At 38.2% G+C, this 17,937-nt stretch overlaps 1 protein-coding gene across 50 annotated transcripts in view; it reads left to right on the plus strand.

The window, feature by feature from the left end:
• Window positions 1-17,937, plus strand: part of LOC136848823 (uncharacterized) — a 141,698-nt gene that overhangs the window by 96,159 nt on the left and 27,602 nt on the right. For 24 of the 50 annotated variants that reach the window (XM_067121513.1, XM_067121551.1, XM_067121517.1 and 21 more), the window contains 5 exons: window positions 12,193-12,276; window positions 13,383-13,499; window positions 15,042-15,146; window positions 15,999-16,118; window positions 17,021-17,200. In XM_067121513.1, coding sequence (XP_066977614.1) covers window positions 12,193-12,276; window positions 13,383-13,499; window positions 15,042-15,146; window positions 15,999-16,118; window positions 17,021-17,200 — 606 coding nt within the window. Of the gene's footprint in view, window positions 1-3,704; window positions 3,747-12,192; window positions 12,277-13,382; window positions 13,563-15,041; window positions 15,147-15,998; window positions 16,119-17,020; window positions 17,201-17,937 lie in introns of all 50 variants that reach the window. The other 26 variants (XM_067121507.1, XM_067121546.1, XM_067121512.1 and 23 more) reach the window with 3 other exon arrangements.

Genomic DNA, 17,937 nt, shown 5'->3' on the forward strand with positions numbered 1-17,937 from the left:
AAAGTGGAAGGCTTGACTTTATCCCAAACATATAGTCAACCACATCTTGACTCCTGAAGCTCTTCTAATATTCCTTACCCATCTTACTGATCAATTAGAGAAATTGGAAAAAGCCTTTTATGATAGGCTGCTTATTGTAGACCTTGAATGACCTGATGGCTACCTAGTCCACCAACTGAATGAGCGAGGTGGTGACGAGAAGCAAAAAAAAACTTAAGTTTTTACACAAGCACCCATCACCTTAAGATTTCTCTGAGCATTAATAATAAAGAAAAGGAACCTACTGGTACTGTTATTCTGCCTTGTATACTGCTCAAGTGCTGGTGAAACAAGCAACCTTGGTTACTGGCTATCATCCATGCCGAGTGGGAAATCCAGATTGCTTGAGGATGCTGCTTGCCAAATCACTTCAGTGCCCACTGATTCTTTGAATGATAAATTCACAAGAGCATTTGAGATTTGCTTCAGATCTCCTTTGGTTTCCAATGCAGTGCAAAGTTATAATAACCTTGGTTACATCAAACTCTGGTACACTTTTCTCTTTCTGGGTGATGAAAACCTTGTTATAAGCCTTCTATTGAAGGCCCATCTCATCCATGGTCATTTCATTGGCACTGTCACCACCATCATGCATACACTACTATAGGATCTCCTGGAGCATCCTGCAGGATCCCTGTTGGAACTGGCTGCTTTTCCAGAAGAGAGAAATCAACATTAATTCTCCTAGTTAACCCCTCATACAACTAGTGATTGCGACAAATGGCCATTCGTAAGCTGGTCCTCCACCTCAATCCACATGATTAGCACACAAAGGTAACGGCTTGCCGTTATCTGGATACTTTGAACCCAAATGAATGCTGTAGTAGCTCCTCCATCTCCACCATGAATGAGTCTTGTGTATTTGAGTGATACTCTTAGTAACCAAGGAATAAATCTTCTGGCTCACAGCAATATGACAAATTTTTTAATAAATTTTCATTTTTTATAGCTAACAAGTCTATGGTCTTAACATGAGGATAAATCTCCTAGCATCAGCTGGAAACCAGTTAAAACAAACATATAAAATTGTAGTTCAAGGTATTGGTGGCAACAGTGTTCGGCTACTCGTGTGAGAGAGGAGGAAACAACCAACGTACCTTCACCTTCCAGCCCAGGAAGTCCACTGAGGGTGGCAAGAGGTGGGCAATATATGTTAAGACTGTAGGCTTGTTAGCTATGAAAAATACAAATCAATTAAAAATTTGTCATCTCTTCATACGCAGAACAAACCTAGGTCTTAACATGAGGATAGACTCACTTTTGGTGGGAGGAAAGGAAGTCTCGAATCAACTGGAGGTTCAGCACACCTGGTCTTGTTTCTCAGTTAAGAAAAGCGGAGAAAAGAGACGAATGCCTCTGACATGTCTAATAAAAGAGGACACAGTTGTGGGAGCTGGAACGACGATCAGAGGCCCTCTTGGGAGAGCGTGAACAGGGAGGAGTTCAGGAATGATGGAGGCTGAAGTGATAGATGTGCAAGCCACAGAGGGACACATCATTTCTTGCAGGAGAACCCGAACGAAGAGAGCGACGAGGCAACAACAGCCTAGGCTGGAAACACGTCCACAGCTGTGCAGAATCTCTCACATTCGTCACAGGACTGCGGGACCCAGAAGGAAACAGCTGAACTTCCGAAGCCTTCACTACATGGGATTTCTTAACAGGAGCCTTGTCATCCTTCCTAGAAACTCGAACAGGGGGATTGGGGGAAGATGACACTGCCGAAGATTTTCTTATCGCTGATCTCTGCTTGGGTGATCTACTGATGGGTAAGTGACTGGATGTGACACACCCTCATCAGTGAAACGGCCATGAGCAGGAGCAGGAGACCCACAGCCGTGGCCAGATAAAGACAGAAGAAGAGCTAGAGACAGTTCTAGGTCGTCTTAAGCGACGAGCAGCAACAAAGTCTTTAATCCTCCAATGTCCAAAGGAGGAGGACTGGACAGGAGACGATGAAGACAACAAAGACGAAGAAGGTCAAACAGTAAACTTATTCATTTCACAACTGGCATTGCAATAATTGTAAAGACACTTGAAGAATCACAGCATACGCAGCAGTCAGTTATAGTTGCTAGGATTTCTGTCATTGTGAGAAATAGAAGTATGGCAGAGCAGGTATCCTTATACTGTAGTGATAACTGGATATTGACTGATGTGATGCTTTGGATCACACAAATGTCTTGCGTGATGATTTATTGTCTCTCCTAGTGGTACTGTTACATCTGCTGCCTCAAAAGCACGCAAACTTTGAAAAGTGTAATCAGAGATTTATAAGAAATTTCCAGTGATACAGATTTTATTTTAAATAGTTACTCTTACACAGAAAACACTGCATTCCTGATAAATCACATATCAAATTACCACAACAGGCAGGCTTGACTATATATGTAACCAATAATGCTAATAACCGAGTTTTGTGGTAAATGTTATGTCAGTGAACAACTAATATATCATTTTTAAAATTTACACTGAAACCTGAACACGGTTGATGTGTCCTGAAGAATACACCAGAAACTCTTTAAGCTGATAGAATAAGAAGCAAGTTCTTTAACAATATATGAGAAAGCCAATTACATTAAAAGTAGAACCTTAAAAGTACTGATAATATAGAGGGCAAATTTGTGTTTTTCTCTGACAACGGACAAACTTAATAAAGATAACTGCAAATGGATTTATAACAAAAAGCCTATGTTTATATACCACTAAAAATGTGAGCATATTCTACTGTGACTAAAGGTGATCATTTTGAAACAATTTTTTATCTATGGGGAAGTAAATGTAGATGAATAAATGGACACATTTAGAGGCCTTTTACACGTTACTTATATTATTGGTTAAACATCTTTAGATTTCAATGATGTTCATTTGTCTATTTCCTTTGTTTGCAATCTGGTTGTGGCAATGATAAGAGAAATTTGTTGTCGTTATCTTTTCTGTACAATAAGCTGCAAATTTGATTTGTCAGCCATGTGTACTGGTATTAACTGTTTGAAAAACTAGCATTAGTTGTGATGACACGTCTTCACACATTATATCTTAGGATAATTTTTCTTTATTTATAACAATAAAGTATAATAAGGTAATGACTATTCTCCCAATTTTGATGATCATATTCTCCATTATTCTAGGTTTCATCTTACCTTATGTATCACCTTTCTGTGACTGAAGGCTTCTGCTATTGTTTCACATTCACTGCTTATTCTGGACAGTTCTCAAAATCTCACATCTTCATACCATTTCACTCATACCCAAGCTGTGGGTGTAGAATTTATGAATGATGCCAAATGTATCGGTTCATCTGTTCCTTGTGTGAGTGGATTAGAGGAATATGACAAAGCAGGTAGTGATTTTCTTCATGATGAGCCCAACAGCCAAGGAGCTGCATTCACGTTACTGTTGAGCCAGACGTCCCTGGTTACAATGTTTCCAGCTAATTATCCTGTGAAAAATAATGTTTTTGATGTTAAATTATATCTCCTTAACATTAGATTTTGGTAAAACTGTCTTCTTTTTTATTAGGTTTCTTTTTTATTAGGTGTTTATAATTTTGCCAAGCTTTAATTGTATTTGGTGACTGATCATTATCTCAGGTTTCTGAAACAGAATGTGTTTACGAGACTTACTTTTTCCCGTTTTTTTTTGCCAACTTTCACCTTCCTCAGGGATTTGATCTTTGTGCTGATATATATAAGCTTCAAGAAGAGGTAAGTACTGTACCATTATTACAGCTACATGATATACTGTATTAATATTTGTTTAGCTGACTTTAACTTTTGGTTATTCACAGGGAAGATAAAATTAAATGTTTGTTAAGTCAGTAGCAGATGCATCCCACAATGCCTGTGTCAGATTTTAGCCTCTTTAGATAAATATTTTTGAGGACCCTACAAAAAAACTAGAGGTCATGTGAAAAAAAGCACAAACTACCATTACAAAAAATGATCAGTTCTAAGTATCAGTAAGCTAATGTCAAACATAATTCACAAAATTTAATGTGATGGTTTTTATTTATAATTTCATACTGTGTACTAGTCCTGAATCTTGTTTAGAAAGTTGAAAGATGCCTCATGGTTTATCTATCTACCAGGTAGAGAAAATGACATTTTCATAATAAAATTAAGTTTCATATATACTTACCAAATAATTACATAGCTAATGTATCTTCCTCACGCAGCAACTTTTTAAATTTAGTGGTAGCGCTTCTTTTGTCTTTACGTAGGTGACAGCCCCGCCCACTATCGGGGAAAATAGCAAAAACCTGGCCGCCATGATTCAATTTGTTTGTGCCCTCATGTCCAAAGAGGGGAGGAGGGCAGGCCTTGATTCTCTAAATTCTGTAATTACTTGGTAAGTACAAATGAAACTTGACTTTGCTATGAGAATGTCATTTTCATATCGGTAACTTACCAAGTAATTACATAGCTGAATCCACCACTGAATGGAAGTGGGATACATGGACACAGTCTACTCCAAAACATTAAAGAACGATAATGAATTTGAAATAGAAAAATATGCCAGCATTGTATGCATTGCCTGTTGTTTCCTTACCCAGTAAGAGAGCTACTGCAGGTGAATACTGTACTGGCTCTGGTTGGTGCTCATCTTAACCTGTAGTGGCGTGGTTGTTGAGCTGTGGAGCGCCTCTACTTAAATGGGAGCTTTGTAGCTGAGGATGTGCCTGATGGCTCACAAAGAATACAATAAGGTGCCCTTGCCCTGAGCGCAGTACCAACATTAAAAAACCAGAAAACGCTGTCACCTACTCTGAAAAACTTGATAAAAACCACAACCTTTCCACTAAGACTGGTGGATACTCCAGGTGCCTTGTATCCCCAGGCTCCGCAAAAACTTGAAAACCCTACACCAAGACGAAAAGATAGTACGCGAAAAAGAGTGCGTCCTATAATTCTTCATACAATACCATGCCAACCACCGATAATGGACCCAAGGGACTACAAGCATTAAACACTGTTTCTACTCCCTTCAAGTAGTGAGAAGCGAAAATGGACCTGCACCTCCAGTAGGTAGACTGGTTAGGGACATGCTATGTCTAAAAGCCAAGGAAGCAGACACCGCTCTAATATCATGCGCTCTCACTTTAAAGTTTGGTAAAATGTCCCCCTGGATCTGGGAATGTGCTTCTCTAATCAAATCTCTTAAGAGGATGAGATGGGTTCCTTAAAGAACACCAAAGATTACCAGATGGACCCCTGATCTTTTCTGTCCTATTCAGGTAGTATCTCAAAGCTCTGCCTGGACACAGCACTCTCTCTTCCTCCTCTGGACCGAGAATATCCATTTAAGTTCTTAACAATGAATGAACGAGGCCAGGGCTTGGACAGGTCCTCATTCTTGGCCAGAAAGCCTAAGTTGAAGGAGCAAACTGCATCTCCTTGTCTAGTCGGAGTTGAAGCAGCACCAATGAAGGGTCTTGATCAACTAAAGGAAACTCACCTGAAGAATCAGGTACTGGAAGCTCTCCTTACGGGACCGCATACTTGCTGGAAGGTGGATGAACCTCAAAGGAAGCGCCCACAGACACTGGACGTTCGGACGCTGGGCGCCCACTCGCTGTCGGAGCAGACATTGAACTTTTCAAAACCACTACACTCTTAGTAGACACTGGGTACCCAAATGATGGGCACTCGGCTCCCGGGTGCTCAGCGATTTGACGTCCAAATGCTGAACGATCATACACAGGATATTCCAATTCGGAAAGATCGGATACTGGGCGCCCACGAACTGGAAAGGCAGACACTGAAAGCTCATGTGATGGGCGCTCAGACAAAGTGCGCTCATATGATGGGCGGTCAAGAGATGAGAGCTCAGACACTGAACGAACTTCTAGTGGGCGCTCATACACAACACTTTGCGACGATGAACAGGACTGGCATACAATCTTTTGGGGTCAGCATGCATACTAGAAACTGAACGGGCACGAGAATCTTTCACTGGTGAATCCCAAAAACTGCACGAAAGGAGACGGCTACGTTCCCTCTCTAACACTCGCTTACAAAACAGGAACAAATCAATTTCCAATGAAGCGCCCGGCCTTTTCAATGACCTAAAAACTTTCATAAACCGACCGCTGTGCTTATTGGTCCCAAGAGAGTCTGAATCACTAGATGACAGGGCACATACATCCATCCGGACGCCTTTCCAATGGTGGTGCCCCGCAGCCTGAGATTGGCGGACAACAGGCTCGGATGAGGTGACGACTGCTCGTGGGCAAACCTCATTGACCTCCCTTGGACTGCCAGTTTGCTTCCTCCCAGGTGAGCAAGGGAGTTTACCAGGGACCTTGGTCTAGGAGCATCGGTGGGACGAACAGCCGCCCCCTCCACTGACACTGCACTCGTCACTACACCAACACTACTGTATTAAATTTGTCCATCAGGACCTTCACAGAATTCCCAATCTGGGAAACAGTACTAACAAACAAATTAAATTTCTGATCTACCCGTGCTTCTAAGCTGTCAATGGCATTGGATTCAGCAGAATGAGAGCTAGGTAATGGAGTGACAGGAAAAGCTGGAGGACTGGAAATGGGAGAAACAGCCATCACAGGTGTTGAAGGGATAGGCAGAGCAGTGATACCAATCCCTGGAGAAGGAACTACACTAGCGGAAGCCTTAGCTTCAGCCCTAGCTGTAGCTTTCCTCAATCGGTCACACTGTAATTTGTCTAAGTGGGTCTGTAAAGTCTTCCACTTCCCCTTATCGCAGTCCTTACATTCTTCACAACTGAGATCAAGAGAGCAAATTTGCTCCCTGCAAGAACTACATATGGTATGAGTCATATTTTCCTGTAGTGAGTCTAGTTTTGCAGCATTTATTGCAATACCTAATGCTAGGTAAACTAGTATCCGACATAATTAGTCCAAAGTCCAAATGGGAAAGTCACAGTCGGAAAATATATCAGAATTCTACCTAAGCTAAACAGCTGCGCTACCAAAAGCAAAGAGTACTTTACCAAAAGACAATCTCCGACCATCTGGTGAAAACGAATCAAGAGCTGCTAATAATTATAATCAGTGTTAAGTCATTAGCTGGCAGAAACGAATTGAGCTCTTTAGCTACGTTGTACCTATTCTTCCCTGAAAGTGGGCGGGGCAGTATACCTACACCCTAAACAAAAGCGCGCTACCACAAATTTTGAATTTTGAGCTGCCGCGTAAAGTAGAAACTATAACTATATAATTATTTGGTAAGTTACTTATATAAAAAGCAGGCTTTCTAAATTTCCATCTGTATGTTAAGATTATTAGTTTTCATTATTAATAGTATATACAAAAAGGCAATTTTACAATTAACTCTTCCAGAGGAGTCTTGATATATGTATGCTTTGAATACTGATAGTATTCAACAGTACGAGAATTTTATTGCATACCTTTTCTGAAAATATGCAATAACATTTTTCCTTTTTTGAAGGAACCATCCAAATACTTTCAATATACAGTACAGCAAATAGGTATAAAACTCAAAGAACAATTGTCCAATCATTTAGTACTGGGTAACATAACCTTTCAAAAAAGCAAGTGATATTGGATCACAAATGGCTAGTCCATCTAGTTGTTCTTAAATATAAAAATGAGATGCTGACTTTGATATTTGATAAGTCAATAAACTGAGGTTTACATTTCACCCTGAATTTGTCTGTGCTTTTTCATTTCATATTTTTCACAATAACTTCTGTGACCTTAGTAAGATCATTTTTATATGGGTTTTTGATACCAAGGCTTGCCATATCCTGTAGTGATTTTTCTAAACTTTAGAATTTTTATGCTGCTGAAAATGTATGAGCATTTTCTGGGGTGTGTTCATTGTTTGCCCATTTTTTTATATATGTGATCATAAATTTTGCCAAATTGGTTTAGAAATATTTTCTCAAGTAGTTTTGGTTAACTGTATTCGATATTAAGAGTGGAACTAGAATCACATGTTTTTATACTCTTCCTGTATTAAGTAGTAACCTGTTTTCAGATAACTTATCAGCTGTTTTACCTTATCTTTGAAAATAATGGAATGGCGCTGTCATTTTGAAAAGAAATGGTTGTTAATGTAAAATGATAGTTATTCTCAATGGCCTAGCCAATTTACAAAAAATTCAAAATTGTCATCAAAAATACTTTTAAGCTACCTGAATAAGAAAGAGTATGAATACATATATACTTCTGCTTGCAATCCCCGTGTCCTATAAGGTACACTTTGCTATATAAATGTATAATGGTAATGTCAACACCCATCAATACATCAAACTTCTACCTGGCTAAAGTTATGATCCCATACACAGAAGATAATACAATATCTATGAAATTGTTTCACAAGTTTAGGATAATAAAAATACTGCAATAGGCAAGGTGAAAGCTGGTTCCCTACTGAGGGCCTGGATATTGTACTAAACCTCATAAATTCAAGGCCAAATGACTTAAATGTGGTTTGCCATTTCAGAGGCTTTTCTCCTACTTTAAAACACTCTGCAAATCACAAGTTAATAGAAGTACAAAATATAGGCTAGTTCACCAATGGTCATTAAATGCTTAGCCTACCAGTAAACAAAGTGTGCTGAAGACTCTTGAAGTTTTATTGATATTAATGGTCTGCATTTTTAGTATTATATTCAGATTTCTATGATTTTGTTTCTGATAGCACAAGCTGGTTTTCATGAGACAATTATGGCTACATCTTCAAGTTTTTTCTCCTAAAGCAGATACAATTAGGCTACTGCATACTATAGAGGGCAGGTGAGAGGGCCAGGACATGTCATATGCTTCCAGGTCACCGTCAGTTAAAGGCAAATCAATCATGTAGATTAGGTATTCTTTACTTCTTGAAGGGGCCCTAACTCCTACCTAAATATCTGACAATAGACTCCCTTTAATAAATGCGAATTTTAGTTCAATCTGAGAATAAAAATTTCCTCCCAACTGTGATTATAATTAAGATAATAAAAAAGATATAGGTTATAACTGGTGACTCCAGGTCATACTGGAACAGGCACCATTTTGGGGAGGACTAAGTATTAGTTCCGCATCTGGTATAACCTTGGAAGTTGACTTTTTCTATAGTATTTTGGTTGCTTATCAAGAATTTTGCGTTATTTTTTGTCGCTAGGCTGTAATTAACCTCAGAACTCATTATATTTTTACTATCGTGCATGCGCAGTGTTATAGGGGAACTTTTGGTAAAAAGTGGTTTCCTTCACCAGGGGCAGAGCCCCCCGACTAAGTAACACAGCCTACTAGGTTAGGTCAGGTAGGGTACGTTAGGTTAGTATTGTTCCTTTTATAATAGATTTCCTTAGCAAATTGCTTCCTGAACATATGGCTCCCGAATGTCTCGCATATTTGCAGAACTGTTCAATACAGTTCGTGCTAATACTCAGAAATAAACCCTTTTGGGTGAAGCGTTGTATGGTGGGCTACATGTGCATGATGAATGAATGATTTTAAATTATCAAGCATCGTGACTTCTATGGTCAATGACGCCGATGTTAATTAAAGGACTACATAGTGTAGTATATTTATAATATAATTAAAACTTGTAGGAAATAAAATTATATCTTATGCAAAACTCCAGCTTCTAAAATATATTTTAAAATGCCACTAGCATCATGCATCACATCCTCTCCAAGGATCTTGGCAAGGATGTACCGCCATCCCCACCCCGACCTTCAGGGAGGTATCGAACTCTTAAATCCTCAACACTGGCGCATTCGACCTACAAATGCTTTACAGTCAAGGGGACTGAGCAGTCCTCACATTATGGGCACGGGCTGCCCGTCATTAAAAACTCATGTGTTGAGCGAGTATGGCCAATGCGAAGACGGCAGAGGGCCGTCTCCCATCCTCGGGGCATAAGGTCATACTTCCATGGAGATATGACACTTGATCTCTCTCATCTGATTCTGGTCTACAGAGTCCTAAAATGCTGTGCCAAATATCACAAAGAGACCGCCTGATATTCAGCCAAAAACCACTGCCTAGTGGTGCACAAACACCCATGCCAGTGGAAGTAGGGGGAAACGAGGTTAGGGTATGTGCACATGACGTCACAAGTATGTTGAAAAGACTGCTGACCCTTACTGTCTTAGGTTTGACAGATGTCACGGTAAACCAGAATCCTCACCAAATGCCTGCTAGCTTAAATCTCCACAATTATGTATGAATTGTGGGCATATCAAATTGTGCTGCATAACCTTACTGACCTGCAAGTGAAGAGGTTCATGTCTTCTTGTGGTGTATGAACACAGTAATTTAGTCACTTCCAAAAAGTCCACTGTACTGCCAGACAGAATCACAACTCTGAAGTAAATTTAACTCTTCAGATCTTTCGCATGAAAGGTGCAAAACATATGAGTGTTGATACTAGTAATGCCATGCAGATCACAAACAGGTAATAAAAAATTTAGGAAAAAGTGCAACAGGTTAATTAAGATGGGAGAAATTTTACGATATGCATGGGCATGGAAAAAGTGCGACTGGTTCATTATTTAGAAGGGAGAAATTTTTTTTACAGTATGCATGGCCATGGATGTTTTTTCTTTGGGTGGGCGGTATTTTAACGCAACCTCACATTTTGAAAGGAAGTTCATCCTTTTCCCTCGTTTAATACACCACGGGATATATTCGACGTAGAAAAATAACAGCAAATCCTGTAACCAAAAGCGTCGTTTTGTTTGTTGTTAAATGTTTGCCAAACAAATCTTGAAAGGAAGATGAGTGACCCAAGTTGCCAGATTTTTCTCGGAGCATAATACCAAATTTTTCACTTTTCAATACCAAATTCTCTTTTTTTCAGTACCAAAATAGATATATATATATATATATATATATATATATATATATATATATATATATATATATATATATATGAGAGATAGAAAGGAAGGATGAAATCAAATTACTTGACAAACTGGAGTTTACTTTGGCATGAAAGTAATACATCATAATTAATCAAAAAGGGCTTCCAATCCAGAGTTTTCTTCCCCCGTTAAATCATCATACATATTATCTGCAGTGAATTTCTCCAGCATATTTTCCGTTACATTGAAATTCTTGCAGTATTTTCCTGTACTGATTAGCATTGTCCTAATTCGTAGTACTATAGATTCCAGCATGGATAGTTGCATTTAAGTTCCTCCCAATTTACTAAAATGTTATAAATAACCTTCCCTTTCACTAGCCATCGTGTTTCTGACATCTTAAGAAATTGTTTGGGATATCAGATGATCTGATATTCCCATTAATTTAGTGCATACTACCAAATGTTGCAGTTCAATACCAAATATAAGCATATCCAGTATTAAGTTTTGCATACTGATTTATATTTATTTATGTCTCATGTCTGGTATTTATTGCTATGTGGCTTCCTTGCTTTTCCTTTGTTTAGATTCTATTTCAGCCAGAATTCTATTGTGGAAATAGAATCTGTTCTTCCTTGTGGGCCACGTAACACCCGCCAAGCCATCACAATGATCACATCTAACACTAACTCTTTTAAGCTATGTAATTCCCATATTGATTAGTCCAGTAACGTGACTTACTCGCGTTGGCAGGGCTTGGAACTGCTTCCCACGATTCCTGTATCAATTTTGGCTGTTTAAAAAGATAGGCCTAAATTGCTGCTCTTTGGGTTATATATCCTCTTCTTTCCTTTACTCCTTTTCCTTGGTTCTTTCAGCACTGAACGAGATAGATAAACAAATCTGGCCTCTCCTGTGGACCTTGGCAAGCGAAAGAATCATTCCTTTAGAAACTCTTTTACGGTCACTCTCAGAGTCTTTTCTGGTCACTGACGATCGTTGCGCCTAACAATTACTCCAAGCGAGGAGAGATATTTGGGTTCATAATTATAAACGTATATGGTTGCGCATTCCTAATTGACAAACTCTCCTGTGGATATATAGGGTATATAGCTATTAAGTGGTCCTCAGAATATTTTTGTAAGAGGCATATTTTCTACTATAGGTTTTGTTTGCAGTGTTGATGCATCTTACCATTTAAAAAGTTATATTTATTAATAGTTCATTAGAAAATCAAATCAATATTCATAATCCACGAAAAGCACACTCATCTTTTATGAATAGGATCTTGCAAACGTATGTAAATAACTTTGCTAAATGTTTCGTTTTATTTGCGATCATCAACAGGTTAATTCCAGGGAGGGCGAAACGGAGAGACTGGAACGAGATCTCAAGGCAGCCCAAAGTCTCCACCACCAAGCATTCACGCAAGTCAGTATAAGAGCGTCTTCGGACATTTTTCTTAATTTTTTCTATCTGGTCCAGAGTTTTTTTTTTTTTTTTACAAACAGTAGAATTATGTTGTTTTAATTGTGTTCACGATATGTTATTATAATTTAGGTGTGGTGCCATGTTGTGTGAGGGTGTGATCATGTGATGTTCTTGTGGGTTCGTCTTTCTAAGAGATTTCCACAAACATTGCGCATTCACTAAGGTCTTTGTTTATTTCCATCTCGGTTTGATGTGAAGGAATTGTTGTTTATTGATTAATGTTTTGCACTGCGCAGTACACAGGATCGCATTTGCAGTGATATAAACGATATTTCATTGCTATATCATGAGTGAGATTCTGGTTTTTGAAAAGGCTTAAAAGTATGTTCCGTTCTTTGAAAGACAAAAGATAATAATGATTTGATATTTTAAATATAATCTCCGATTTTAGAAAACATTTTGAGATGATATAAATATGAATGAATTGGGAAACAAGAATACGTCCTTTTTATGCAGTTTTTTTTTCATGAAAACTGGTTAAATATGACTAGCAAGTTTATTGTAAGACGCTTCGTGAAGGATTTTGGCTGCTTTTGTAATTATCATATTAGTGATCTGCAAAAAATACTTTATCACACTGATGAAATAGCATGGAAAGTTTGGGTGCGTCTTGACAAACAGCGTTATTTACTTTCATGTAATGGTAATTAATGTCGAAAAGAATTATGCAGATAATGTGCTAATGAAATTCAAAGAATTCTAATCGCTTGATTCTTTGCCACATACTATGAATTTATGTTGGTTTTCGTTACGAAATCAGTTCTTATGTTTTTCTTTAGCCGTGGTAAATGTTTAGCCTTATATAAAATCATTTTCAATGTGATGTACATAAGAATTTTATATAATGTTAGTTTTGTTTTGTCTTCATTAACTCCCAGTTCATACGGTTTTGATTTTAGTTCAGTCAAGCAAAATTTAATGAGCTTTAGATTCGTATTTTCCTTCAAAATGTCAACAACTGACCTAGCTGCCAATACTACAGGACTGAGAAATGTCCTTTTGTTGATATCTGTACTCAAATGAATTTGCTTTTGGTACCCTACCAGCTGGTGGAGAGTGACGCCCGAGGAGAAGTCTTGCGCGAGGAGAACCGAGCGCTGAGCCGTCGCATCGCCACCCTTCAGGAGGACATCAAGCAGTCTCATTCTCTCGACGCGCGACAGGTACTTCTTTGGCAGGAGAGGGACGAGGAAACGCGTTACAAGCTCTTTGAAGCCCACAGCGACGTATGTCATTTTCGGGCTTTCAGGAGTGGTCCTTGCTGGATGAACCTTCAGTCCCTTTTAATCGATTTTGTTCCCGAATGTTTATTTGCACCTTGTTTCGCGTTTGGCATGCACCTCGGTATTCTTCTTCTTTTTTTTTAACGTTTTTGCTCGGGACCCAAAAAGAGAAGTCGCTGTAATCGAAGATGAAAAGTCGCTTCAACTCTGTTCAACTTGAATTGTATCCACTTGCTTCTTTTTGTTTTAAAGTGCACGAGGATATTGCAGCTCGTATTTATATTATCTGTATATCATACACGTGTATATTCTCATTAAACTTCATAAATTTAAAGAGCAGCTCATTTTCTCTGGTTGGAATTTGGTAGGGAGGTATTTTGAGGATTGTGAATTATTTTTCCCAAAATTTTTTGACCATACATTTTTCATGCTCACCGATTAATTCAAATATCAACATTGGATTTTTCTCTGATTTTGATGAAACTTATATCAAGGTACCGTGATGATTAGTGACAGGTTTTCAAAAAATATTTTGATCATGACTCATTATCAAAGTCAATTTAAACGTTCAGATTTTCCTCCTAAAGTTTTACCGTCACGTATTTTAGGGGTCGTAGGTCATTCCAAAGAAAATATATATGATCCATCTTAAGATCTTGAAAATTTGAATAGTCAGAGGCATCATGTCTCCAGAATCTAGGTCGGCATTACGTTCTGAGAGGGAAATGGCGGCTTTTCAAAGGTTGGGGTATTTCGCTTTTTCAGTCTGTTAGAATCCTCACTTCGTTAGCCCTTCTAAAACTTTTTTTTTTTTTTTTTAAACCGTAACGTTCCTCTCCTACCTTACATTTCTTTTTTTGGCGAAGAAGATTCATTACAATGCATTTATTCCTACTTTCACACCTTTTGCAAATCATAGCATCTTCTAAATGAAATCTTATGTGTGTTTGATGACAAATATTTCAAGTTCTCCCTAAAGATCCAGTCTTAGATTTCTATTTTCCAATCATGCCTTGGAGCCAGTTATCATTTTGTTGATCTTGATATGCCCGGAGAAAGTATATAAATATTAGTCAATGAAAGACACAAGGAAATAAAAGGATTTATTACTTTGTCAGAAAGAAGGAATGACAAATCTTTCATTTCTTGTTTTCTTTGTCACAAGGAAACAACCAAATTTATTTCCACTGTTATGAAGTTTTATATTCCTGATTTAGCAGTATTTCCCGGGCAGTTCCATTACTCCGAGCAAGATGATACAATTATTGATTTGTTTTAGAGGAAATATAATTTCGCGATAAGGCTTTTGTACTGGTTTTCTTTGTATTGCAGTAGTTACTTTTCACATTTACCAAATCTCACCATTTTCAGTCCTCTGGTCCTTCAACTTAAATTTTCCCCAGAAATCTAAGGCCTTGAATAAACCACAACCCGGATCCCCCTTGGTAATGCTACGCGGTAATCTTCTTCTTCTTCTCGCAGTCTGAGAGATCCAACAAAGAGAAGGATCACCTTCGGCGCCAGGTCCAGGAAGCCGAGAGACGGTGTCAGGAAATGGTAACGTCGATGAAACTTTTGCAGGGACAGGTATGCTCAACTCGGAATATCCTTAGGACACTCTTGATACTGGGATGTTCTTTTGTGGAACGATTTTTTCTTATATAATGTACAGAGTACATACACATTTGCACACATATATATATGTATATGTGTGTGCGTGTTATTTACAGCTTACTTGATAATGAACCCTTGATAACCTAACCTAACCTAACCTAGCCTAACCTAACCTAACCTAGTATATGGTACGAATTTTATTATTATTACACTAATATTATCACCATTATACTTGTTCTAAGCTTGTTTTCCTATTACTTTAAAGCCTTCCTCTTACTTAATAATATATTCTGTTTATTCTGTTGAGGGCTTATCACTTCAAGTTCTGTTTTCACAGGCCAACATTTCAGACGGAATTCTCGGTTGAAAAACTGTAATCCTCTTGCCTTGTGATAACTAGTTTTACTAAGTCCTCTTGGTGTTTATATTCACGATGCATTATTTTTACCTTTTATTTTAATGAAATGGGATTTTGTAACCCAAGTAAATTACGATAAGACGCAATCAAATTGGAGGTGCCTCCGTTGCATATTATTTACTGTATATATATAACTGCTGTACACTGATATGCAAGGTCCCTATACAGAATATGTAAATAGTGGGTGGGCTGGTGAGATGTACCGCTTCCATTTGTAGTTCTAGGTTTTAAAATGTAATGTAGGCAAAGTATAATGCTTCAGTGAATCCGTGTAGGTTGTGAGTCTATGGAATATATCTTTGTGCGCATGAACAAGGACAGAGCTGTCTTGTTCATTTACTCTGAATTACAGTTTTTTGATAACAGTCATGGCAAGAGCTACATCAGACTCTTTTTCCCTCTTTCAGGTGCAGACGCTGGAGGAGGAGGTGACGGCGGCGACGGAGGCCAGGGCGGAGGCGGAGCGACGGGCGGCGGAGGCTCAGAGGAAGAACTTGAATCTGCAGGAGAGTCTCTCGGCTCAGGAAGTATGGCGCTTAAAGAGTAGAATGAACTGAATATAAATGAAGAGTTGATTTAGAGGCTGATTAAATAATTTGCTTATAAGTGAATTAAGAAGGAATATTTTTCATAAATCACATTCAACCGTCATCAACCTATATAACTTCCGCTTGATTAAGAGGAAACTTAAAATATGGTTTGTGAAATAACTGAAGCGACTTGGAGCGATGCAGATACTTTGGCTTCTTATGATATTAAATTAAGACCTTATGGATTCTTAATCCACCTGTAAAATGGGCTGAATATCCATTTAATATAGATGTAAAAAGTGGATGATTTATGATATCCTTAGTTAATATTTCCGTCTGTGTGTGTGACTGTGTATATGAATGAGTGCAGTAGATGTAACCTCCTGTGTCAGACAGTGTGTATTTACACATGAATATAAAGCTTTGCAAAATTATGATAAATTTCGCAAACGAGATTCTCTTAAGGTCATTTAGTGAAGAATGAATAGAGCTTTGATGCCAGTCATGGTTTTTTTTAATAGCCACCTCTTTCTGTTTCTTAATTAAAGCGAATTATTGTATATTTTCTATGGTTATGTGCGTATGACTATGGTGCATCTGTCAAAATACAAAATCACGGACCGCTTTTTCACAGCTCATGAAAGACAGGAAATTAGAAGTTCAAAATTTTCTTTCTTTCCGTTATTTGCATTCTAGTTTTTGTGTGTTGCTATAAATACTGGCATGATGTGGTACCTGTCAGTTTTAAAATCATGAATCAGTTTTTGTATGTTACTATAAATACTGGCATGATGTGGTACCTGTCAGTTTTAAAATCATGAATCACCTCCCTATCAGCGTATGCATGTACGTAATCTATACAATAGCCACATACCCAATAAACTGCATGACATTCCTAGACGAGCGAGAGTGTCGAAAGACTGGGCCGCCAGCTGGAGGACACAGTGGCCGCCTTGACAAAGGCGAGAGAAGAAGCGCATTCCAAGGCGGAGCAGCTTCGACAAGTGAAGCAGGATGTCAGCCAGCTTTCTGATGCCCTTGCCTATGAGAAGGAGCTAAACACCAATTTGCATGACCAGGTTAGGCTGTGCTACTTAAAGCTTTACGGGGAATGTTAGGGGAAATTGCTTTAAAAAATGCTGTAGTGTCTGCAGCCCGGGAAACCTTAGCCTAGGATAGCTTTCGCGCTGTAGTTTGCAGTGGGGAAGCCTACTTTGCAGAAAATTGTAAAGTTGGTCTAAGCCAATGGTTCCTTCCATCTGATCTTGAATTCAACTTTCATTCTAGGCGTTAATACTTTTCAAGTACTTTTCAAGTATGAGGTTTCCAACATTACCGGTTCATCTCGTCAACGAAGTAGACACATGTGAGATTTTTTGTATCGAAGAGTTTTGCATTCTTTTAAACAATTGCGTTGCATGTGCTTCATTACACAGTACTATGTTCTGTCAGGCATCAGTTTGAGCACTTGCATTAATAAATAAATGTTTTCCAAATATTGATTTTTAGTTCTGAGTCTTTTGAACTAAACAGGATTTGCATAATTTTTTGAAACTGAGTATTTTGTACATTTTCCATGGGTATTTTTTGACGATTTCAATTTCTGCAGAAATATTTCAGATGTAGTGATGAACCTCTGCTATTATTCATCGATTATTTTGTCATTTCGGAACTTTCTGCTATCAGTAGAATAAACATTGGTAATGTTTGTAGGATGGTATACTTTCCAGATATTAAACTGCTTAGAAATATTAAAAATTTAGTTTAATGTACAAATAGGATGATACTGACTTTCAGAATAGTTTTAAAAATGGAA

The sequence above is a fragment of the Macrobrachium rosenbergii genome, chromosome 19, assembly GCF_040412425.1.
Source record: "Macrobrachium rosenbergii isolate ZJJX-2024 chromosome 19, ASM4041242v1, whole genome shotgun sequence".
In the NCBI taxonomy this organism is placed as follows: Eukaryota; Metazoa; Arthropoda; class Malacostraca; order Decapoda; family Palaemonidae; genus Macrobrachium; species Macrobrachium rosenbergii.